Source organism: Mauremys reevesii, linkage group 7, assembly GCF_016161935.1.
Source record: "Mauremys reevesii isolate NIE-2019 linkage group 7, ASM1616193v1, whole genome shotgun sequence".
NCBI lineage: Eukaryota > Metazoa > Chordata > Testudines > Geoemydidae > Mauremys > Mauremys reevesii.
Genome location: NC_052629.1, coordinates 96,961,317 through 96,986,843, shown reverse-complemented (window position 1 = coordinate 96,986,843; position 25,527 = coordinate 96,961,317). Strand labels below are relative to the sequence as shown.

The following is a 25,527-nucleotide window of genomic DNA, read 5'->3' as shown; positions in this document are numbered from 1 at the left end:
ACAAGCCAAAATAAAAGTAAACTAACGCATTCCCTTAATAGTATTTACTAATCCTAATGGAGTTGGATTGCTTGCTTTCTTGATCTGTCAGACAAAGAACAGACCAAAGTCTCTCCCCCCCCCCCGCCCCCATTTGAAAGTATCTTGTCCCCTGATTGGTCCTTTAGGTTACCTGAACTTCTTAACCCTTTACAGGTAAAAGGATTTTGTGCCTCTGGCCAGAAGGGATTTTATAGTACTGTATATATGAAGGTTGTTACCCTTCCCTGTATATTTATGACACCCCCCCCAAATCACTGAGTGTTGGACAGCCGGTTCCACAATGGCTGTGATTTCTTCCTGGAGCTCTAGGAGAAAACAGAGTTAAGATGACACATGTACCTTTAGATATCCTACTGACTATATAAAAACTAACTATTTTCCACATTTCAAGGACGATATTAACCAGTTGATTCTGGGAACCTTTCATGGGAGAGTGCATCAACCACTTTGTTAGAAGCTGAATTTCTGTGGCGTTTCAGCGCCGCCGCCTCTCGATGACATCGCTTGTCAGTGGCAAGTGGCGCAGCATGGTTGGCTGAATTTGGAAATGCTGTCCCCAAGCGATGGGCATAGCTCGATGATGCCACTAATGGCGTAGCATGCAAGTGGTCGATGATGGCGACATCATCGACAGGCGTCGCTACCGAAACGCCGCCGAAATTCGGCGGCATTTCGGCGGATGCTCCACCGCCAGCCAGGACGCGGGTGCATTTAGATGCCCCTGCGGGCGCCATGACACCAGCGGGCACCGCGTTGGGGACCCCTGCTTTAGTACACTGAACTGTATTTGGCTGTTTCTTTTTGGTTAGGTCTGTCAGTGGGGCGGTGATTTGGCTGTAGTGCGGTACAAATCACCTGTAATATCCAGCCAAGCCTAAGAACGGTTGGACCTGTTTCTGACTTTGGGACAGGCCACTTTTGGATAGCACCCACTTTGGCCTGTAGGGGGTTGATAGTTCCTTGACCCACCTGGTGTCCAAGCTAAGTCACTCTGTTTAGGCCTATTTGACACTTTTTAGCCTTAACAGTTAATCCTTCCTCCCTTATGCGCTCAAAGACTTTTTGTAGATGCTCCAGGTGTTCTGCCTCTGGCCAGGAGGGATTTTATAGTACTGTATACAGGAAGGTTGTTACCCTTCCCTTTATATTTATGACAGGGGGCATGTTGGATTCTCAGAGAATGTCTCTCAGAGAAAGTCCAGAGCATAAGATTTGATGCCTAACTTCATCCACACTCCTAGGGGGGCTCTGAGTTTAGTGAGCAAGATCTGGCCCTAACTTCACCCCCATACCTGGAGTCACTCCAGATCCAAACAGCAAGATCCAATCCACAGTCAAGATAACAATTCTGACCTCGTCCACTCTCCCCACTGCGTCAACTGGCTACACTCATACACCCATGACACTCCCAGGCGGCCCCTTTGGGGGTGCTGGAACTACAGTAGTACCAGCTGGATTCTATTTTGTTGCAGCTGTGGAAGCGATGCTGAGGGAATGGGAAACAGCTGAATGCTGGCAGGGGCTGCTGACGGGTTTGCCTGCAATACCATGGGACTGCATGATGGAGGAGGTCAAGGCCCACCATGGACTGGTCTCAGAGAGGATCCTGTAGGTGGCACCATCCCTATTTGCCAATAAGAAGCCGGGGACTGTGCTTTGACTCAGGTTTATTAGGAACGTAAGTCAGCGGAAAAACGGGGCACAGAAGCAATCCCTGTGCCCCAGAGATAGCAAATACATTAATAATACGCATCACTCACGGTTAAAACTGTCCCTCTACATTTAGCCAATAGTAAGACAAATGACAGTGGAAGCCAAAATATAGGGTCAGGAATGCTATACAAACCCTGCAATGGTGAGTGCAGAGAGGGGCCAGGAGGCCATGATGGGCCCAGGTGCTCTCGGGGCCTTCCCGTTGCAGGCCGGGATCAGCTGGAGGAGTGGCCCAGAGACTCTGATAGGTTCATAGCCTCTCTTAGCAGGGCCAGCTTCGTTGTACAGACCTGGGAGAGTGCTTTGTGCAACAGGGCACCGACTCCTGGCTGTTCTGAGCACCGTCCCCACCCCCTCTGCAGGCCCATCTGAGTCCTCTGAGCCATGGAGCAGGGATGGGGAGATCCAGGGGCAGTGCCACCCCTTCCTACCGCATGGCAAGGCACATTATAATACAAGAATTGGAGAATGCCCCAAAACAGGGCGCAGCAACAACCCTCATCCCCCTTACACAGCTTGTAGAGCTCCCAAAGACAATGTGCAACAGTGGGAGGAGTCCCCCCCGCCCAAGCAACAGGGTGCTGGGTCTCCCACAGCTCACCACAGGCCCTCTGCTGGGTGGGAGGGGTCCTGTTCACACGCCCCAGCTGCAAAGGGATGTGGGGAGTTAATGCTGCTTCTAAGGCACCTCCTGAGGGTGGGAAGGAGAATCCTCCCCCCCGAGAAATACACCCACAACACAGAGCCAGTCTGGTCTGGATGCCAGAACCCCAGCCTGGCCTTGAGGAAACCCTTTCTGATTGGCTGCCCATCCCCAGGAGGCTGGGAATGGGGATAGGCAGCCAATCAGAGCTGCTGCAGGAGCTAAGGCAGAGCTCCCCCGCTCTAGCCAACAGTTTTCAGGTAAGGGAGGACAGAGCAGAAGGAACCCAGAAGCTCAGGGCAGCTTCACTCCCCTCTTCCTCCCTCCTGTGAATAATGGGTCAAGCCCGTCCCCTACCCGTCCTGACAATAAATCAGTCCATTGTCTGCTCTTCCCCCCTGTGAAAAGAGGGTGGGGCTCTTCTTTGCTCCTCCCGCTACCTCCCTGCAACGGGGGAGGAACTAACCCCTGGCACTACCCCCTCAGCCTGACAGGTGGGAAACACCCTGTAGTGCAGGGGATGGAGTGAGGGGATACAGAGCAGGGCTCTGGGGAGTCATGGGGTGGGCAGACAGTGAGATCTATAACCAAATGAAGCCAGTAATACAAGGCCCAGGCAGGCCAGATGGGGGACCTGGGCTGACTGAGTCCAGGGCAGAGTCCAATCCCCCTGGGGGGCTCTCGGCGGATGAGCAGTTACCCACCCCTGAGTCCCTTGCGCAGAGCCGGGTGGGCAGTGTCACCGTCAGTCCATCTTTCTCAATGTCTCCACTAGGAGGAGCCGAACTGGCTGAGCAAGACGCTGAAGTCCAGATCCCCCATGGAGGTGAGGCTCTCTTCCGGGAGGTTGCCCAGGACCCCATTGATGAAGCTGTTGGCACTGCTGCCCCCCCCACCCCCACCGTTGCCCTGTGGCTCCTCCCCTGTCATGCCCACCACACCACGCTGGCTGCTCATCAGGCGGGTGATGGACTCGGGATAGGTCAGGAGCATGCTGTGCCCGTCAGCACCCTCGGTGGACGAGCCCTGGCTCAGCAGCTGCCGGAACTCAGTAGTGTTGATGTTCTCCAGGCTGGTGTAGGTGCTGTCCTCCAGCAAGGCCCCCAGCTCCATGGCGGTTGGGTCGCCTCCGCCCTCAAACGGCAGGGGGAAGAAGGGGTCAAAGTTGGGCTCGGCCTCGGGAGCAGGAGGTGGGGGCTGGGCCCGGCTTGAGATGCCCAGGCTGGAGAACTCCTCCAGGTTGACTGTACTCAAGCCCAACTGGGGGGCGGGAGGAGGAGGAGCTCGGCTGGGCCCAGCGAAGGGTAAGGAGGGGTGCTGGGCCGCGACCTGTGGCTTCTGGAGGGGCGGCAGCTGCCCCATGGTGCTCGCCATTCCGGTGAGACCTAGAGAAGGGAGAGGTTAGTGCTGGGAGGCGAACCCCATGAGCAGGGACCCCAGTGCCTCCCCTCCAGGGCAGCATGGTACAGAGAAGCATTATGGGGGACTGTGCAGTTCCCCCCACGCTGCGGCTGGATTGGGGGGAAAGGCCCATTCCCCACCCTGGCGCAATGTGGCTGGAGCCCCCTTACCACTGGGTTTGGGCACGGCTGTGCGGACAGGGACAGCGATCCGACGCGGGGAGCGGGACTCCGGAACCACCACTGCTGGGAGGAGAGACAGGGTCAGTGACAGTGGGGGATGGCACAGCAGAGAACCCCCCACCGCAGCTAGGCCACCCTCAGATGCCCTTTCGTGTAGGAGGCTAATGGGCTCCACCTCCCAACACCAGACATGTCATCCCCCCACCCCCCTCAGCCCCCTACTAGAGGCAACCAGGTTCAGTCTCTTCTCTCTCAACCCCCCTTGGCTTAGGTGCCTGAAGCCCAACTATAAGGCTCACACCCCTCTGCCCCTCAAGAGCCACCCACCCTCCTGAGCTGCCCTCCCCCAAAAAGCCCCTCCTTCCCAGCCCCCCAACTCCTCTCCGAGCTAAGAGACCACCCCTTCAGCAGAGACCCCCCCAATCTCCTCCCCAGCCCCCCAGATACTCTGCCCCCCCGCCCCTGTTAAGAACCATCGCCCATCCCCAGCCTCACCCGAGAAAGGCGCTTTCTGTGCAAAGTTCCTGAAGGTGTCCCTCGTTCGCTTGCGCTTCTCCTCGATGCGGTGGAAGTCACCTAGGGGACAGCACGACCTTTAGCCCTGGGGACTGATTCCCCCCTACCCGGGGTGAAGTCCCATTCCCCACCCCTGGAGCCAGCCAGTCCCCCTGCCCTTGGGCCAGAGTGGAGCTGCCGCCCCCTAAAGGAAAGGCCCCCCGGTACCTTCATCCGGCAGGTAGCGGAACTCCATGGCCTCGCTGACCTCCTTGTCAGATGGGCGCCGGAGCTGCATCTGCACCGTCACCGGCTCCCTGAGTGCCTGGTCCTGGTATGGGGGGGTTTTGAACACAATGGCGACCTGCCGGTGCACGTCTGCCTGCGAGAAGGAGCCCTTGGCCTCCCACGAGTCCTTGAAGAACCGGACCTCAATGTCCTCTGGGGGAGGCAAAGGGGGGGGGGTGAGGGAGCTGCAGGCACCAATGGGAGAGCTGGAGATAGAACCCGAGAGTCTGGGCTCCCAGCCCCCCAACCACTAGACCTTACTGCCCTCTCAGAGCTGTGGATAGACCCCAGGAGTCCTGATCCCAGGCTGCCCCACTCTAACCTCTGGCGTCCTCATCAGAGAGCAATGGAACCAGCTGCTTGGGGGCTGAGAGTGTATGGGGTGCGGGTTGGAGTCACCATCCCTGTGGGGGGGAGCCAGGCTAGAGATCCAGTTGGCTTTATGCCCAAAAGCTATGTCCTGATGGAAGAAGAGGACCCCTGTACTCACCCCCTCTGGGGATGCCCAGCACGCCCATTCACCCTCCCCACACACACATGCTAGGAGCCCCAGGCCTGCACCCACAATCCCAGGGAGCCCCCTGCAGCCTCAGGGCTCCCCCCAAGCACTCACCCTTCTGCACCTTGTCACAGAGCAGGAAGATCTCGTCCCCCCCCAGGCAGCTCCCCGAATTGCGATTGACCCGGCAGATCTTCAGCTCAGCCGTGTTGGGGGCTCCTGGAGAGAGAAAAGGGGAGTCAGGGACCCCAGAACAAACCAACGTGGGGGTACAGGTGGGTCTATTCCCCTGGAGCTCTCACTGGGACCCCCCATATCCATGTGCTAGGAATACCCTCCCCACAGCAACCCTCAGCCCCTCTGTTCTCCTGTACCACCCCTCACTGCTGCTCCAAGGACCCCCACCATCTCCTCCAATCTTTGGGCCAAGGACCCTCCTCTAGGTACCCTCTCCCCACCCCTACAGCTGGGCCAGGCCCCCACTTCCAATCCCTCTGTCCTTCCCAGCTGGGCCCGGCCCCCTCCCTCCAGGGCTCACGGTTGTCGTAGATTGGCTGTGACACCACGAGGGGCAGCGGGACGAGGTGCCCGGTGCCCACAGGGTCCTGCACCCACACCTGGAAGCAGAGCCGCACGGCGTTCAGGTCATAGTCCCCCTTCTGGTTGTCCAAAGGCACTGCAGGGGCGAGAGTGGGGGGAATGAGACACACAGGGTGGCTGAGATCCCCGTCCCCACCTTCCCTCTCCTGGGACACTTGGCTCCAACACTGCCTGGGCAATTTCTTCCCCTCCCACATTGACTGAAGGGCTGTTTCTGGCTCTGACCCCTCCCCATCGAAGGGCTCCTGTTTGTCCCCCCTCCCATCGAAGGGGCTGTGGTTGGTTCTGCCCCACCCCCCGGCAGTCCTCCCCCATCGAAGGGGCTGTGGTTGGTTCTGCCCCCCCCCGGCAGTCCTCCCCCCATCGAAGGGGCTGTGGTTGGTTCTGCCCCACCCGCCCCGGCAGTCCCTCACTCACCATTGAAGGGGTTGTTGTTGGTGCGGATGCGCTGTGCCACAGCCTCATCCAGCTCCCGTTTCTTCACACACTGGATGCCCAGGTTCTGGAAGCTGAGATGCAGGCAGGGGTTACCCACAGCCCCTCCCTGCATGGTGCCAGCCCAGCCCTGGGGAGGGTGGGGGGCTGGACCCCTGGGTTCCATCCCCAGCTCTGCCTGACTTGCTGCGAGATCCTGGGCGAGTCCCCTCCCCTCGCGGTGCCGCAGTTTCGCACAAAGCAAATCGGCAGCAAAGCCGAGGGTACATCTACACTACCTGCCGGATCAGCAGGTACTGATCAATCTATCAGGGCTCGTAGTGTAGACGCAATAAATTGATCCCCGATCACTCTGCCGTCGACTCCTGTACTCCACACCAGAAGCGGAGTCGACAGGGGAGCGGCGGCAGTTGACCCCACGCCATGAGGACGCGAGGTAAGTCAACCTAAGATACGTCGACTTCGGTTACGCTATTCTCGTAGCTGAAGTTGTGTATCTTAGGTCGATCCCCCCTAGTATAGACTAGGCCTGAAATAGAACCCAGGAATCCTGATGCCTCCCCCCACCCCAAGGCTTTAACCCACTCGACACCCACCCTTCCTCCAATTCCAGGTATAGCACCCAGGAGTCCTGACTCCAGCCTCCCATCTCTACTGCAGCTGACCCCATGTCCCTCCCAAAGGTGGGGACTGAACCCAGGCGTCCGGGCTCACCTGTGGATGTTGCGCTCTGGTGATAGCTCAGCCTCATAGTAGCCGTCCTTGCAGTCTTTGCCCACCAGCTCGTGGGGGTGGGGTCGGTGGGGGGCATCCTTGGTCACCAGAGAGATACGAACCTTCCCGGGGCCTGTGTAATTATTGATCTGGGGGTAGGAGATGGGGGCAGAGGTTAGGGGCTCCAAGGATCCTCAGCAGGGCTAGAAAGGAGCCCCTCCCCCCCATTCCCCACTGGAAATCAGGCTGAGACCTTCCAGACTCACTGCATCCATGAGCCTCCAGGGGGCAGCAGCTGCAGGGGTCTGGCCCCTTTGGCATCAGGCGTTGTTGGGGTCCCACTCCATGTGGGAGCACGGGAGTGTTAATACTTAGAGCCCCTCCTCCATTCTCACGGGGGGGGAGGGGGGAAGACCTGCGTCACAGAGTGGGGGAGCAGCATACCCTGGGGTCATGCAGCAAATCAAGAGAGCCAGAAAGAGAACCTAGCTCCCAGCTCACCCTCACCTCGCCTATTCTGTCCCATGAGACTCCACTCCCTTCCCAGAGCTAGGGATTGAACTCACGAGTCCTGGCTCCCAGCTCTCTGCTCTATCCACTAGGCAGTGCTCAATTCCCCAAGATTTCATTAGGGGGTCCAGGCCACCCACCCAGATGTGAGGGATTGGGAGCGCACAGGGGGCAGGGGAGGGGGCACTGGAGGTGCAAAGACCTTGTCGGTGAGTGCGGGGAGGGCTGTGTGGGGGAGAGGTGCACTGGGGTGAGGCAGGGGCTGACCTTGATGGTGGGGTGGGTCTTGGTGGTGTCGGTGCTGCGCTCCCCGGGGATGCTGCCAGCCGAGCGCCCCTCACACTTGTAGCGGAAGCGCATGCCACGCTGCTTCGGCTGTTCGATGATCTCCACGTAGGGGGTGCTGCTGGGGGTGGGGTCTGGGGGCACAGAGAGACAGACGTGAGCGACGGACAGACCAACCCTTGGCATCACCCACCCATGCCCACACCTCTGCAATCACCAATGGCTTTAGCGTGAGGGACATAAATCCCATGGAGCATGGAGGGAAACTGAGGCACATGGATTAGTGGCCGAACTAGGGAATAAAACCCAGGAGTCCTGACTCCTAGCCCCTCCTGCCCTATCCACTAGATCACACTCTTCTTTCAGAACTGGATAGAACCCAGGAGTCCTTTTGAACAGCCCCTATGCCCCTCCTCCCAAAAGGTGGCTGCAGCTCAGCATGGGGCAAGGGATCCCTGTATAAACAGCCCCCACATCTCAGCACAGCCCTGTCAAGTCTGGGGCAGCTACTGCCTCTTGGGGATTTCCCCTGACTGGAGCTTTAATGCAGCAGTGGAACGTACAGCCCCTCACGTCACACTTTGCTGGCATTAGGCCTGCAGCCCTGCAGGGAGGAGACGGAGTCCCCAGGAGATCTCCAGCCAGAGTCAGTCTTGAACCTTATAACACAGGACACAACCACTGACTGTAGCTTCCGCTGCAGGAATCCACCTCACAATGTGACTAATCCAGAGTCCACGATGAGTCATCCCAACTCCCACCCCGCCAGGCCGGGGAACCCCTGGCACCAGGATCCCGGAGTGCTGAGATGCAGCTGCCTCTGGGGAGGGGTAAGGGGGCTGTTTATACATGGATCCCTCACCTGGTGCTGAGATGTAGTGTCACACTTATGTCTCACGCAATTCATGGCATTTCTAGCACCACGGCACACTCTAAAGACATGCTGCGGTACTGGGGTAGCACTTACTCTGAGGAGAGAGTGCTCCCTACTGAGCCCCTGCCCCACTCCCTGCAGCGCAGCGGCCTCCTACATTCTGTTCCTGGCTCTGGGATGAAAGTGGGATCAAGTGGGTTAGAGCAGGAGGTGCTGGGAGCCAGGACTCCTGGGTTCTACGAGGATAATCTCTAGTGCTTGGGATGGTTATTCAAGGGACTAGTGCTTCAAAAGCTCCAACAGCCTTGGAGAGCAGCTGCTAGTGAAATACATTATTAACAATCATAATTTTGTTAATTACATTCAGTTTAAATATGCAAGTTGAATCATGACTCACCCTGGAGGCTCCAGTCCTGATGGAGGAGGACAAGTGGCAGCAGGTCTGAAAAGCAAGAATGGGAGTGGTTACTGGCATGATAGAGCCAGGGTTTTAGCAACCTCCTGCAGCAGGGAGTTCCAGAGGTACAGCAGGCAGATAGGGCCCTTGCATGGTCCCAACTGGGAAAACAGATTTCTTGTAATGAATCAGCTCCACCTAGTGTCCATACCTGGCATTACACCTCTCCACTCACTCCCCATGCCTATTAGGCCTGGTCTACACTACGCGTTTAAACCGGTTTTAGGAGCGTAAAACCGATTTAACGCCACAACCGTCCACACTAGGAGGCACCTTATATCGATTTTAATGGCTACTTAAACCGGTTTCTGTACTCCTCCCTAACGAGAGGAGTAACGCTAGTATCGGTATTACCATATCGGATTAGGGTTAGTGTGGCCGCTGATCGACGGTATTGGCCTCCGGGCGGTATCCCACAGTGCACCAGTGACCGCTCTGGACAGCATTCTGAACTCGGATGCAGTGGCCAGGTAGACAGGAAAAGCCCCGCGAACTTTTGAATATTTCCTGTTTGCCCAGCGTGGAGCTCTGATCAGCACGGGTGGTGATGCAGTTAAAAATCAAAATAAAGAAAGAGCTCCCGCATGGATGATGCGGACGTGATCGCTGTAAGGGCAGGCAAATCTGTTCTATCAGCGCTCCGGTACAGAAGATGAAATTCAGAATCATTTTTTAAATATCTCCAGACAGATGCCATAGCAGGGACTCAGCGCACTGCTGCGTGACAAGCGTAACGGAAAGCCAAAGAATCAAATGGACGCTCATGGACTGGAGGACTCAAGCTATCCCACAGTTCCTGCAGTCTCTGAAAAGCATTTGCATTCTTGGCTGAGCTCCAAATGCTTCTAGGGTCAAAAACAGTGTCCGCGGTGGGTCAGGGCATAGCTCGGCAATTTACACACACCCCCCACCCCCAGAAGTGAAAGGGAAAACAATCCTCTCTTGACTCTTTTACATGTCACCCTATCTTTACTGAATGCTGCAGATAGATGCGATGGTGCAGCACTCAACACCAACATCCTTGCTCCCCCCACGCTATGGCTGGCTGATGGTACAATACGACTGGTATCTGTCCTCATCAGCCTATTGGCACATGGGGCAGTGCAAAAGGACTGGTAACCATGATGACCAGCATCTGTTAGGTCAATCAAGGGTGCCTGGTCCTAATTTTTCCTGGTAGATGGTGCAATATGGCTGATAACCATCATAGTCATAGCAACAGGGGGCTGAGCTCCATCAGCCCCCACCCTTCATGTGTAAAGAAAAGATTCAAGTGCCCCTGAACTAGCAGGGGGATGCTGGGCTCCTCTCCTACACACTCCTTACTGTCCTGTCTGGACTATCATAGCAGCTGGAGGCTGCCTTCTACTCATATCTCACTAAAGTCACTTTGTCTTATTCCTGCATTCTTTATTACTTCATCACACAAGTGGGGGGACAATGCTACGGTAGCCCAGGAAGGCTGAGGGAAGAACGGAATCAACAGGTGGGGTTGTTGCAGGAGCACCCCCTGTGAATAGAATACAGCTCATAATTTCTGCAGGATCTGACACAGAGCAGCTGTGCTCTCTGATACAGTGGTTCTCTAGTACACTTGCCCATATTCTAGGCAGGACTGATTCTATTTTTAGATACCAAAAAGGAGGGATTGACTCAGGGAGTCATTCCCAATTTTGGCTTTTGCGCCCCTGGCTAAGAGCAGCCAGGGGCACTTATGACAGCAGCAAATGGAACAGTGCAAAAGGACTGGTAGCCATGATCATCTTATTACCAATTTATGGTATGGTAGATGGTACAGTATGGCTGATAACCATCTCTGCTATCATGCAAAAGCAAAAGCATGCTGCTGTGTAGCGCTGCTGAATCGCCTCTGTGAGCGGCATCTAGTACACATACGGTGACAGTCACAAAAGGCGAAACAGGCTCCATGATTGCCATGCTATGGCATATTCCAGGGCAATCCAGGTAAAAAAAGGCATGAAATGCTTGTCTGCCGTTGCTTTCCCAGCGGAAGGAGTGACTGACGACATTTACCCAGAACCACCCACGACAATGATTTTTGCCGCATCAGGCACTAGGATCTCAACCCGGAAATTCAAAGGGGCGGGGGAGGCTGCGGGAACTATGGGATAGCTACAGAGTAGCTACCCACAGTGCAATGCTCCAGAAATCGACGCTAGCCTCGGACCGTGGACGCACACCACCGATTTAATGTGTTTAGTGTGGCCGCGCACACTCGATTTTATACAATCTGTTTTGTTAAACCGGTTTATGTAAATTCGGAATAATCCCGTAGTGTAGACGTACCCTTACATTCTTCTATGAGGCCAGTCCTCCATCTTGCCCCCCTGCTGCCCAGAATCCTGACTTGCCCACCAGTGAGGGGGCTCATGCTGCCCCAGGGGAAAGAGTGGGGGTGAAATGCAACTGCCTCTGGGGTAGGCACAGGGCTGGCTAGCAGCTGCATAGTCATTTGGAATTAGAAATAAAAGATAATGGTGAATAGGGTTAAAACATAAGAGGGTTACTCAGGGAGGAAGAACGGAATCTGCTAGGGTGGGAGGTGGCCTGGACACGGGGGGTTCGCATGCCAAGTGATGTGCACCTGCACTCGGGGCTATTTCACCCCTTGATGTCCAGGCAGCATGAGGATTTGGGCAGGCAGCGCAGGGGGCTCGTGACGGGGAGTTAACAGCTCCTGATCTCAGATCCTGTCCCAGAGACAGGAAAGTCCCAGCTCCCACACCCTGCTGTTCTTTCCCGTAACTCACATGGAGCCTGTGCTAGCCTGGCACCACTCCCAGTTGTCACAGGGCACCCAGACTGCAGACTGCCAGGTCAGGATGCAGCTGGTACACCTCCAAGAGAAATACTGAGTGCTGAAGGGAACAATCTCTCTCCCCTCGCAGTCAGGCCTGGCACAGATGCCCCAGTGCAGCACTAGGGGACACTGCTGATCCTGACCTCTCAACCCCCCTGTCCTGGGGAATGTCCAGCTCAGGACATTGCTCTCCCTAGATGCTCCAGCAGTTCTTACTCGCCCCAGACACCCATGTGCAGTGTTGTTGTGTGGCTGTTGTACACTGCCATGCTCCACCCTAGAAGTGGCTGCATTTTGTTAGAGGATGAAATGATGCATGGTTTCTATAGCAGCTATAGAATGGTCCGCACACTAGACATGTCATTCCTACAGGACCAGAGAGGCCTCCAACTCTGGGTAACAGCAAGCACCAGACAAACCCTGTTACAGAGAGCTTCCCCTCCCAAGCACACATCTTTCAAAAACACACCCAAGGGATCCCTTGCCTGGCACTGAGATGAAGCCACTTCTGTGGCGGGTCATGGGGGGTTGTTTATAAATTATACAGCACAGGGTTTTCCCATTGAACACCCCCAGGCACCTGGCTTCTGGCTGCTTCCTTTGGGAAGACAATCCCCTGCCTTCTCCCTGGTGCACGTTGCCCCAGTCAAGTGATCTGTGTGGATTTCAGGCATGGGGTGATCAGGGCCTGGTTTGTGAAGGACCCTGCCCAGCAACACACCCAAATCCTTCCAAGTGGGAAGGGAGTGGGGCATCGTCACGTGGGGCTCGTCCATGCTTCCAGCACTGCAGCATCTCCCAGGGTAGGTACTCAACATCCCCAAGAGGCAGGAGCGATCGGTGGGAGAAGCTCTCCTGTTGACTCAGCGCTGTCTGCCCTGGGAGTTAGGTCGGTGTAACTGCGTTGCTCCCGGGGGGTGGATTTCCTACATCCCTGAGCAATGTGGTTATACCAATGTAAGTCCGGAGTGCCGACCCAGCAGAGATGCAGGCAGGTCAGCATTGAGTACTAGGACCCCTGGGTTCTAGTCCCAGCTCTAGGAGGGGAATAGTGACTAGTGGTTAGAGCAGTGGACTGGGAGTTAGGACTCCTGGGTCTCATTCCTGGCTCTGGGAGAGGAGCCCCGGTTTTGGGTGCCCCGATCACCTCTCAGGCAGAGCCCTGAGCCCCCGGTCTCCACAAAGCACCTCCATGGAGCAAAGGCTCCAACAGGGAATTCCTGGGACGGTTGAGCTGCTGAGAACCAGAAGTGGGACTAGACCAGCGCTGCCCTGATATGTACAAGCAGCTGATGCTGCCCTCCAGTTCCCCACTCCTCTGCTGGGTGAAGACATCCCAGCCTTGGCCGCATCTGCAGCACTGTGCCCCCGAGCACCAGGCAGGACACCGGGGCCAGCACTGACTGTGCGGGGAGAGCGTCCCCCAGCACCCACTGAAGCCTCCAGGGCTGCAGCCTGATTCTGCTCAGCCCAGGGCTCCCAGCTCGGCTCAGACCAGCAGTTAGTGCCCTTAGTTTCTGTTTGCAGAGCTGGGAGCTGCACCCTGGTTCCCAAGGGGCCCAGCTCACTCATTAACCAGGTACCATTGTCCCAGCATCACTGCTAGTGGGAGGTGACTTATGCGGCCTGTGCAGAGACCAAGGGAGGCAGCAATTTAGGAAGTGGAAGAACAACAGAAACTGTATTTCATATCAACCCAAAACCCACAGGTGGTGGGGGAGGGGAGGCGTAACCCAGGGCTGGCCTAGCAGGGGGCAGGAGCGAGGGGCTCCAGCAGGGCTGTTTGGGGAGCCAGGGCTGGCCTGGCAGGGGGCTGCGAGGCAGGAGTGAGGGGCTCCAGCAGGGCTGGGGGAAGGAGTGCCCAGGGCTGGGCTGCGGGTCAGAAGTGAGGGGCACCCGAAGGGAGTTTTCTGCCTGTTTCAGCACTAAGTTTTTAAAGTGGAAATAATGAGGGGTGGGGGGCAATATTCTAACCACTGCCCCATACGTACCCACTGATCCCAGACCTGCCAGCTCTGGGGATGGGGAGCCCTGGTCCCCTAGGATCTATGCCCCCTCCCAGCATACTGCAGCTGCTGGAATGAGGGGGAGGAGCAGAGGGAACACAATTCTTTTCCCCTGATGTCATGTGTTTTGTGCAGGAATCTTGTGGCCAGAGGCTGGGCCAACAGTCCCCCAGCCAGGGGAGTGGCAGGAGCCCAGCACAGGGAGGACAGGGAACTGGAGCCCTGGGGGACAATCCTGCCCTGGGTGCTAATGTGGGGGGGGACAAACAGAACTAGATGGGGACTTCTCATCTCTATGAATTACAGGCATTACAGCAGTGCCGGGCCCCGTTATGGCGGGCGCTGCACAGACCCCGGCCGAGCTCAGGGCCCCCGTCACCATCACGCACAGACCCTGCTGAGCTCAGGGCCATTGCACAGGCACACAGTGAGAGACAGTCCCTCCTCTGGCAAGCCACTAACCCACTCAGAGAAAGGGTGGGAGGGGAAACTGAAGTACAGAGAGGGGGAGGGACCTGCCCTAGGTAACAAAAAGAACCCAGGAGTCCTGTGCTTTATGCACTGAGCTGTCTCCACATACAGGTCCATTCAAGTTTCAGGGAACATTTGGTGCTGTGTCAGTCTGCTGGGTTCTAGCTGCAGCTCTGGGAGGGGAGTGGGGACTAGCAGCAAAGTTTTCTTCCCACCACCTTCCAGAGACAACCCAGCTATGCCTCCCCACTGACCCCTGGGGCCAGTACCCCCCACCCCACATCTCTCTGCAAAAGCCATCAACGTTGGGATGCCGGCAGGAACCGGCTTTGGGTCCTGCTTGTCTGCAAAGTGGGTGACAAGCACGCACACATGTACACGGGAGATGGAGAGAGCGTCCATCGTCTGCAAGGCAAGACGGGCCTACTGAGATCATCTGGTCTGATGTCATGTATAGCTAGAGCAGGGGTCGGCAACCTTTCAGAAGTGCTGTGCCAAGTCTTCATTTATTCACTCTAATTTAATGTTTTGCATGCCAGTCATACATTTTAACTTTTTTAGAAGGTCTCTTTCTATTAGTCTATGATATAAAACTAAACTATTGTTGTACATAAAGTAAATAAGGTTTTTAAAATGTATAAGCTTCATTTAAAATTAAATTAAAATGCAGAGCCCCCCAGACCGATGGCCAGGACCTGGGCAGTGTGAGTGCCACTGAAAATCAGCTCGCGTGCTGCCTTCGGCACCCGTGCCATAGGTTGCCTACCCCTGGGCTAGAGCCTACCAAATTCACAGCCATGAAAAACGCATCCCAGACCATGAATTCTGGTCTCCCCCCATGAAATCCGGTCTCGTGTGCTTTTACCCTATACTGTACAGATTTCACAGGGGAGACCAGAGTTTCTCACATTGGGAGTCCTGACCCAAAAGGAAGTTGCAGGGGGGTCCCAAGGTTATGATAGGAGGATTGCAGAATTGCTACCCTTACTTCTGCGCTGCCATTAGAGCTGGGCAGCCAGAGAACAGCAGCTGTTGGCCAAGTGCCCAGTTCTGAAGGCAGCGCCGCACCAGCAGCAGCATAAAAGCAAGAGTGGCAACACCATACCATGCCATCCTTACTTCTGCACTGCTGCCTTCAGAGCCGGGCAGCCAGAGAGTGCTCTGCAGGCAGCAGTGCAGAAGTAAGAGTGGCAATACCAGACCATGCCACCCTTACTTCTGCACTACTGCTGGTGGCGGTTCTGCCTTCAGAGCTGGGCTCCTGGCCAGCAGCCACCACTCTCCAGCTGCCCAGTTCTGAAGGCAGCGCCACCAGCACCTGCGCAGAAGGGTAGCAGTGTCGCAAAAAAAAACAAACCCCCACACACTCCTTTTTGGGTCAGGATCCCTACAATTACAACACCCTGAAATTTCAGCTGTAAATAGCTGAAATCATTAAATTAATGATTTTTTAAATCCTGTGACCATGAAATTGACCAAAGTGAAACATGAATTTGGTAGGGCCCTATATATAACATAAGCCATAGGCCAGCCCGGAATTAATTCATCCAGGACAGAGCAGATCTTCTAGAAAACCATCCAACCTTGATTTAAACATTGCCACTGATGGAGAATCCACCACAGCCCACGGTTGGTCCAATGGTGAATTCCCCTCACTGGTAAAAATATGTTGCCATATTTCCAATCTGCATTCCGCGAGCTTCTATTTCCAGCTGCTGGATCACATTACACCTCTGACTGCCGAACTGAAGAGCCCTCATGTTATCCAATTTCTGTCCTCACGTAGGTACTTTCTGTTCCCTGTGCATACACCCGAGAGGTGCCTACAGGGGAGGGTGTATGTAAAATACACACATGCAGGACAGCCACAATCCAGGCTGCGCCCAGGGACTGAACAGGGGACTTCCCAAGCTAGAAGGCTGAGGCCAGATTGACACTCGAAACGTTTGCTGGTAAAGCGATGTCACTTACGGGTGAGATTTGTTACCAACATTTTATACTAGCAAAAGCTCCAATGCAAACACGGTCACGGGTGGCTCTAGGTATTTTGCCGCCCCAAGCACGGCAGGCAGGCTGCCCTCGGCAGCTTGCCTGCGGGAGGTCCGCGGTCCCGTGGATTCAGCGGCTTGCCTGTGGGAGGTCTGCCGAAGCCGCGGGACCAGCGGACCCTCCGAAGGCATGCCGCCGAAGTCAACCTGCCTGCCACCCTCGCGGCGACTGGCAGAGCGCCCCCCGTAGCTTGCCACCCCAAGCACGCACTTGGCGTGCTGGTGCCTGGAGCTGCCCCTGAACACGGTTATATCAGCAAACGGACTCAGAGCACTGATGATGATAATGATAAAAAAGTCCTCCTGTCAGTGGCTTGTTTTGCTCAGGGAACTGGCATCAGGAGTGTGTTGCCGGTATAAGCAGAGAGTCTCCACTAGGAAGGTTTGCTGGCCTGACTGTACTGGTATAGCAATACTGACAAATCCTGTTTAGTTTAGACTAGGGCAGCGTCATTACAGCCTGAGCTACGGAGCTAGGCTGGGCAGCTGGGGGCTGCGAGATTCCCATCCTCTGTGGATCATCACAGAGGGAGGTGAATATTACCTATGGACCTGGCAGTGTGGCTAGTGGATAGATCATGGCTACTGGAGGATTGGGTAAGTCGTCCCTCCCTGTGCCTCAGTGGCTTCTAAACTGATTTCATTTCCATGATTGCAAAAAGACAGAGATTGTCTGCACTGAGATGACTGTAATCAAATCTCATGCTTCATGGCTTTAGCTAGTCACTTTCTGGGGTCAGGAAGGGATTTTTCCTCCCAGTGCACAGTTAACTGGATGTGTTTAGTTAGTTAAGACCCGGACTTTTCAGCTTGGAAAAGAGGCAACTAAGGAGGGATATTCTAGATTGGTGTGGAGAAAGTAAATAAGGAAGTGTTGTTTACTTCTCTTAACACAAGAACTAGAGGTCACCAAATGAAATGAATAGGCAACAGGTTTAAAACACACAAAAGGAAGTATTTCTTCACACAATGCACAGTCAACCTGTGGAACTCTTTGCCAGAGGATGCTGCGAAGGCCAAGACTATAACAGGGTTCAAAAAAGAACTAGATAAGTTCATGGAGGATAAGGTCCATCAATGGCTGTTAGCTAGGATGGGCAGGGATGGTGTCCCTTGCCTCTGTTTGCCAGAAGCTGGGAATGGGCAATAGGGGATGGATCACTTGATGATAACCTGTTCTGTTAATTTCCTTTGAAGCACCTGGCCTTGGCCATTGTCGGAAGACAGGATTCTGGGCTAGGTGGACCATTGGTCTGACCCAGTATGGCTGTTCTTATGTCTGGGTTGGGGATTTTTTTCTGACTTCCACTGAAGCACCAGAGATCAGCCCAGCTGGGACACTGGATGGGATGGGCCAGTGCTCTGAGGTGGTATCATATCCCCTCTCTAGCTGCCTGGCTGGTGGACCTTGCCCAGATGCTCAGGGTTCAGCATATCACCAGACTGGGGGTCGTGAAAGATTTTCCCCCGGGCCAGATTGGCAGGCACCTTGGGGGTTTTCACCTCCCTCAGCAGCATGGGGCACAGGTCGCCTCCTGGGATCAGCTGGGCATGGCTCACCTCAGCAATTCCCTGCCAGCACAGGGCCCTTGGGCACTGGGGGCTCCTCGGTCTTCCCTGTTTTCTGCCTGGGGCTCACAACAATTTAGTCTCCTGAGGACTCAAAAGCATTGGGCTCAATACGAGCAAGAATTGGGTGGTAATGAATCCGTGTTATACAGAGGGTCAGACTGGATCTTCTGATGGTCTCTTGTGTCCTTAAACTCTAGGAAACCAGAGTGGACTGATTTAAAATCAAGGTGATTTAAATTATAAAGTGGAAAGCCTCAATTTCAATCATCCATTTTCATAAACTTTTCCATTTGTACTTCAGTAATTTTCTAAAGAAAGGTGCCCTCTCATTAAAACAAGTTGAGTTACAACCAAACAGAGCCTTTACACCAGATTTGGTACATCTTTTTGCTGCCTAAGAGAATACACTATAACAATATACATTTATTTTAGCAATTATATAGCTTAATATTTTCAGATTCTTATGAACTGAACATCTTCAGCATGTTAGAAAATGGTAAAAGATATATAGCTCATTATTTGTGTCAAGCCGCATTAGGATGGTAACTGGAATTTAATTAAATACACAACAGCATCTAAAATGCATTTTTTATTAAACGAAACCTTAAATGTTTTGGATCCATAAACTTCTCTTATCAAAGCATGTTTCACACTTACAACTAAATTAAAGAAACAGAGGGATTAACTGTAGTCAGTGAATTAAAGTGATTGTTTCAGGTCAGCCTGGGAACATTTTCAAACTTGCCTAAGTGAAAGAGACTGGGATTTAAATTCCTAGTTTCACCTAAGTCTCTTTAAAATGAGACAGGCTCCTAAATGACTTAGGCTGATGTATTGTGCCATATTTCTAAAGCCTGAACTCAGAAGTGAGATGTTTCCCCCTGATTCTTTCTTTATACAGAAAGGCAGCCTTGAACTCAAAGGGTTTTTTTTTAATAGAATCTCATGGATTCAGCATCTTTTTATTTAAACGTTTTAAAAGATTATAATAATTGAATAGGTTTTACATATTTTGTATTAAACTCAGATTTCATTTAACCAGGTTTATTTTGAAAAAACAAACATAATTTAAACAACAAAAATTTAAATTTAAAAAACTGATTTAAAAAAAAAATTATTGAATGTTTTCCACTCAGTATGAAACTACAGAGATAGATCAGGCTGGGTCTAGAAAGCTGCCCCACAGCAAAGGACTTGGAAGCACCATCTCTTTAGCTTCTCCAAGCAAAGTATAAGAACTGATTCAATCCTGGGCTTTAAGCACCTCTATGTGGAGGAGATTTCAGAGAGCAGAGGACTCATTAAATCAGCAGACCAAAGACAGAACGGAATGGCCTGGAGCTGAAGCTTGACAAATTCAGACCAGAAATAAGTTGCAAATGTTTAACAGGAAGGGGGATTAACCATTAGAACAGCTGAGTCCAGGACTGGGTGGAGTGTCTATTACCTGGGGTCTTTCGATCCAGCTCACAGGTCACTCTAAAACCAATGTTCTAGCTCAACCACCAGATCTGGGCTGGAGGCAGGAATGGCCGGGAATGGTTCTCTGGCCTGGGTTATGCAGGAGGTCAGACTGGATGATCACAACAATGTCCCTTCTGGCCTTGAAATCTACTATGACACTTGACTGACAAGAATTAAGAGGCAGCGCGGTCTAGTGGATAGGGGCACTGGCCTGAGAGTCAGGACTCCTGAGTTCTATTCCCAGATCTGCGACTGAGCTGCTGCATGACCTTGGGCGAGTCTTTTTCCCTCTTGGTGCCTCTGTCTCCCCATCCACCCTTCGTCTGTTCAGACTGTGAGCTCCTCCAGGGCAGGGACCATCTCACTGTGTGTCTGTGCCTGGCACAAGGGGATGGCCCCTCTCACCCCCCGTCAGCTGTGCACATGGGGGGACCGTGATCTCAGTTGGAACCTCGAGTTACGCAATATTATTTGTATTATGGTTGTAAGTGCATTAGACCAAGGGTTGAGGCGTCTGATGGGACAAACTGATTAAAAGCAGCAGTCAAGAAGCAACCATTCCACGACTCCTGAAGAGCGGGATGAGGGGTCTTCCAATGCCAGCATATAAACCAAGGGTGCAGGCGCACACAGCACTGGGCACACCACCTCTTACAGGGCCCAAAATCACAGGGGGCTCCTAGTAGGCTGAGCACAGTGGGGACTGCTCACCTTGGATCTGAGCTGAGGATGGGAAAGGGGAGAGATTGGGAGCATCTCTTGCTTTCTGGCAGCACTAGGACAGTCACAGATTCTAAGGCGGGAAGGGCCCCCTGAGACAGGCTGACATCCTGTCTCATACAGGCCATAGGCATGCCCTGAATCGAGTCCTGGCTGAGATCAGAAAGCATCAAATTCAGAACTGATCAGAGGAAAGGATTTCCACGCACTGCACCCTTCACCTGCAGAACCCATTGCCACAGGCTGCGACTGAGGCTGGGGGCCGAGCAGGAATCCAGAAGGGACTGGCCATTTCTCTGGAGAACAAGACTACATGGAGTTGAAAGGGCAGAGGCTGGAAAGTCAGACAGAGCTTTGGACAGGACATCAAACTTCCTGCCTGAGCGATGAAGCTGCTCTCTGTCCGGTCAACGTTGAGAGGAGATTACTGAAGGGGGCCAGATTATTCCCTATCAGCTGCTTCCACGGGGGGCATCTTGTGCCTGCCTCTGAAGCAGCTGGTTTCACACTCATGGTCAGCGATGGTGCTAGAAGGACTCCAGGCCTGATCCAGCCTGGCAATTTGCCTGAGTTCAAAGTAAGTCATTGCAGTAACTCCCAGCCAGCTCACTGGGGCAGGGAGTATCTTTGTTCTCTTTGTACAGCGCCTAGTGCAATGGAGTTCTGCTATGGGACTGGGGCTCCTGGTGCTACCAGCACATATGAAATACACAGCAATACTAATACTCATGCTGGGTAGAATTACACACAAGCACCCTGCTGAATCAGAGCCTAGGACTGTGTGTATAACAGAGAACAGGATCAGAATAACCATTACTCGTATTACAGAAGTGTCTAAAGGCCCTGGCCAAGACTGGGAACACCTTGTGATGCCAGGAGCCACACAGCCCCCCTCCATGTCCGGTGCTGCACAGACACACACAGAGAAAATCCCTGCCCTGCACCAGGGCGAGTGGCTGGGGCACGGGACTCAGGACACCTGGGTTCTATTCCCAGGCCTGCCATCAACTTTAGGCAAGTCCCTGTCCCTCTCCATGCCTCAGTTTCCCCTCTCACCCTGTGTCTTTCAACACCCTGTCTACGCTAGGCAGGGTCATCTCCGCTGCGCTGGCCACGTTGTGGGTTCTGCCAACATATCTGGCAAAACCTTTTACCTTAGACAAGCTTTGGAAGCTCTTTGTGCGGGGCCCGTCCCTTGCTGTGTGTCTGGGCTCTGCCCAGCACAACTAGGGGCGCTGGTCTCAGCCAGAGTCTAGGCAGCACCATCCCTTGACCTCAGTTGGGGCAGTGGGGAGGGGGGGAAAGAGTCTAGGTGCTACCGCAATACACCTAATAACTAACTATTAGCAGCAGGAAAAGGTGGTGTTATTTGGTTTAACCCTAAGGTTTTGTCCCAGTTGCCGCTGAGGCACACTAGCCCCAGCAGTATTTGGGCTCCTGGTTTTGGTGGCAGGGTCTGGCTATTTAAGGCACTTGGAAGGGTTAGGCTTAGCCGTACCAGATCAAACCAGTGGGCTCCATCAGCCCAGTACCCCACCTCCCTAAGGCGGCGGTGTGGGGTGGGGAGCAATTCCTTCCCAACCCCTCAACGGAAGCCCTGACATGAGGACTGGTGACCTCTAGGGCTTGTTGTAGTTCCCCACTTCTGAGCTTACAAGGGCCAGGAAGGAGCAGAGGACTGGGGTGGGGATAGCCTGAATCAAAGGGGGTGTGGAAACCGGAGTCTGTTATACAGATATATCCATCCTTTCTAGCTCCCTGGGTTGTGAAAAAACAGCCCTTTAAAAACAGACTGTCACCAATGTGCTCTTGCCCTCCCCCCACACAATCGCCACGTTAACTTTGAAACCTAATGATGACTGTCCCAAAACAGCCACACAATCAGCTGTTTCATGTTGAGCCATTCAGCCAAAATGGGTGGCTGGCTCAGCCGCAAACCCTTCTCCAGAGCCTACAGGCCCTGCTGCCCAAACCTCCCCACTCTGCCACCCCGGAATTTCTAAGGAAAGCAACACCGAGTACGTCTACGTGAAAAGTACCTAGGCAGAAGAGAATCTTGACTGGAGTCTGTAGATGGTACAGTTCGAGTGAGCTACACATCTGGGGGACACACCCAGCACCTGAGCCACTCACAGGGTTAATTCAGTAGGAATTGTCAGCTTGTTGGGGCAGGGACCATCTTTCTGTTCTGGGTCTGTACAGCACCCAGCACAAGGGGTCCTGGGCCATGACTGGGGCTCCTACATGCTACTTCAATCATGGGCGGCTCCAGGCACCAGCCCTCCATGCGCGTGCCTGGGGCGGCAAGCCGCGGGGGGCGCTTTGCCAGTCCCTGCGAGGGCGGCAGGCAGGCAGCTTTCGGCGGCTTGCCTGCAGGAGGTCTGCCAGTCCCGCGGATTCGGCAGCAATTTGGCGGTGGGTATACCAAATCCGCAGGACCGGTGGGACCTCCCGCAGGCGCACCACCAAAGGCAGCCTGCCTGCCGTGCTTGGGGCGGCAAAATACACAGAGCCGCCCCTCACTGCAATACAAAGATTTGCTGATTCTAATGCCAGAAACGACCACTGTGATCATCTAGTCTGAACTCTGGTATAATAGGCCATACGCCAGCCCCGAATTAATTCCCGACTGAACTAGAGCAGATCTCTTAGAAAAAAAGATCCAATGCAGTTTAAAAGTTGCCCGTGATGGAGAATCCACCGTAGCCCTTGGGAAGTCGTCCCACTGTATTAATTCCCCTCGCTGTTAAACCAGAAACACTTTATTTCTAGTCTGAATGTGTGTAGCTTCAGCTTCCAAGCTGTGAGACCTTTGTTAACTGAACAGCCCATTATCAAATTTCTCTTTCCTATGCAGTGTTCACAGACCGATCAAATCAGCCCTTCTCTTTGTTAGGCTAAACAGACTGAGTTCCTCAAGTCTCAGACACATAACAACAAAACACTTCCGGTTTCAGAGTTTCATTTACTCTCACTGTATTTCTGGTGGGACAGAAGTGCTCTGGGTTAGGGGATAATATGGAAAGTGCCACACTATATAAGAACTAGGTGTTAATATATGATGGGTTACAGGCCCAGTACATCACATCAGAGCTGCCGTTTCCCTGCTGTACAGTGTACAGTCAACTCCCGCCCGGCCCTTCCCACATGCCAAAGAATTCTACTACCTGTGTTTTTCCCAATGTGTTGGCTTTTTTTAAGAGACACAAATCCCATCTCTCCCCCCCACCACCCCACATTTCAGCCCCCAAATCCACTGTGCCTGCCTGACCCCCAAAGCAAACAGGGAAATCGCTGCCAACTAAGGCCCCGGAAGCAGGTCTCACCAGACATCACAACAAAACTTTGTCAAAACAAGGCAGGGACCCAGAAATGCAGCAGCTGGGGAAATAATGGGCAGTGGGGGATGGGAAAAAGCAGGGGAAACCCACGCTCCTGGGGAAACCCAGCTGCTCTCCAAGCACCCCATATTCATAACTAGCACTCCAATAATGGGGGCTTCCCCCACACACACATCCCTATGAACTCAGCTGCTTCCACACACCCACCTGTCCCAGCGACTCCCATTTAAAACATACCCCTCCAAAGATGGGGGTGAAGAGAGCAGAGACACCCCAGAGATAAATGGGGGTTCTGGATTTGGGGAAAAGTCCATATTGCTGGATTAGGGGTACGCACTTACCATCCATTTCTGCCAGAAGTCAGGCTTGGTCCCAGGCTGGGAATCAAGGAGGTACGGGGGTAGGGGCTCCCTGGCTGGAGGGAGTCAAGGAGGGGGGCTCCCAGTTTGGGAACCAGAAGAATCCAGGGGATACTAGGCTGGGGTGGGGGAAGCGCTCCGCAGACTAGGGCTGTCCCCTGCGTGGGGGCTCAGGAGATGGTCTCCAGTCCACAATAAGAGCGTGTGCGGGGACGGGGGTGTCTCAGTACAACAGCTGGTCCCACCCTGAGCGGGGGGGACGTAGGCGCCAAGGGAATGGGGGCCCCTGGGGGTGGGGGCCCCAATGGGGAGGATTCTGACCCCGACGGCGGGTCCCAGCCCCAATCGGGAGAGGGGGGGCAGGCGGGTGCCCCCGGGAGCCCGGCTAGGGCGGGTCCAGCCGCTCGAAGGGCTCCGAGGCGGAAGGGGGGCTGCAGCCCCAACCGGGGGTCCGAGGCAGGGGCGGGGCCGGGGGCGTGGTCCAGGCGGAGGCCTCCGGCGGGATCGGGTCCAGGGGCCGCCGCTGTATCCGTTCGCAAGCTACGCCGCACGCGGAAATGCTCCCGGCACGTGACCCGCCCCGCTGCTGGGAAAGCCCCGCCCACCATGCAAATGAGCGGGGGATTCAACGCAGGCGCGGAAGCGAAGGCTGGAGCAGGGGCGAATTCCAAACCAGAGAGGGCGAGGCAGGGACCAGGGCCAGGCGCCATAGGGCCACATGGACGCTATATAGGCACTAGGGTGCAGCACTCTAGGGGGGTGGGGGCAGGAGGATGGGCCATTATATAGCAGCAGTTCTCAACCAGGGGTCTGGGGCCCCCTGGCGGAGCAGTTTTCAGGGGGTCCACCAGGCAGGGTCAGCATTAGGCTCACTGGCACCCAGGGCAGAAAGCCAAAGCCCCGTTGTGCGGAGCTGAAGCCCTGGGCTCTGCCACCTGGGGCTAAAGTTGAAGCCTAAACAACTTAGCTTTGCAGGGCTCGCTGTGGCGTGGGGCCCCAGCCAATTGCCCATATGCAGAAAACCAGTTGTGGCAGCACAGCTGGGCCATGGAGGGTTGTTTTTTTTTGGCGGGGGGGTCAGAAAGAAAAAGGTTGAGAACCCCTGTTATACAGGATCCACACACTGGGCAGAATGGATCCATGTGGGCACCAGGGCAGGGTGTCACTAACCAAATAGGGTAGAGGGAGAAGCATTACAGGGCCATATAGGGACTGGGAATTTATGGGCTAATATAAGGACCTGGCCAATGAGTGCTCTGGGGTTATTTAGGAACTACAGTGGGTCATTATGGGGCCATATAGGGACCAGTTCATGAGATGTTATTGGGACTAGGGTGGGGCACTACTGCATTCTATAGGGACAGGGACCACTGTGAGGTGTTACAAGATTATATAGGGGGCTGCAGGTGGACATTACAGTGCCATACAGGAACCAGGAAGGCTAAGAGTCTTATCACAGCTGCTGTGGCCTCCCCAATGGGTTTTTAGGCCAAATGCCCACAGCAGTAAATGGCTGAGTCGATGTTTGATGGCCCTAGTCGCCTCTTGGGGCTTCGGACCTCAGAGGTGAACCCTCAAGGCTGTTTC

The 25,527-nt window shown here is 54.3% G+C and overlaps 1 protein-coding gene across 2 annotated transcripts; it reads right to left on the bottom strand.

The window, feature by feature from the left end:
* Nucleotides 1-1,692: 1,692 nt before the first annotated feature.
* RELA (RELA proto-oncogene, NF-kB subunit) lies at nucleotides 1,693-24,608 on the bottom strand. Of its 2 annotated transcripts, none has more exons than XM_039482216.1 (11): nucleotides 23,923-24,608; nucleotides 9,079-9,123; nucleotides 7,790-7,941; nucleotides 7,013-7,161; nucleotides 6,281-6,372; nucleotides 5,802-5,939; nucleotides 5,378-5,482; nucleotides 4,705-4,917; nucleotides 4,477-4,557; nucleotides 3,970-4,044; nucleotides 1,693-3,783 (listed from the first exon to the last, which is right to left on the bottom strand). In XM_039482216.1, exons 1-11 carry the CDS (start codon nucleotides 23,927-23,929, stop codon nucleotides 3,170-3,172), a joined length of 1,671 nt encoding a protein of 556 aa, XP_039338150.1. In that variant the 5' UTR covers nucleotides 23,930-24,608; the 3' UTR covers nucleotides 1,693-3,169. The 2 variants fall into 2 exon arrangements, with proteins under 2 accessions (XP_039338150.1, XP_039338152.1); XM_039482218.1 differs by having other exon boundaries at nucleotides 3,970-4,041; nucleotides 23,923-24,606.
* Nucleotides 24,609-25,527: the final 919 nt, after the last annotated feature.

Excerpts from the sequence above, each read along its gene's own strand:
- RELA (XM_039482216.1), bottom strand. Across the intron at positions 7,942-9,078 it reads TCAGGACTGGAGCCTCCAGG|ACCCCACCCCCAGCAGCACC; the intron begins GTGAGTCATGAT and ends CTGTGCCCCCAG. Across the intron at positions 5,940-6,280 it reads CAACAACAACCCCTTCAATG|TGCCTTTGGACAACCAGAAG; the intron begins GTGAGTGAGGGA and ends TCGCCCCTGCAG.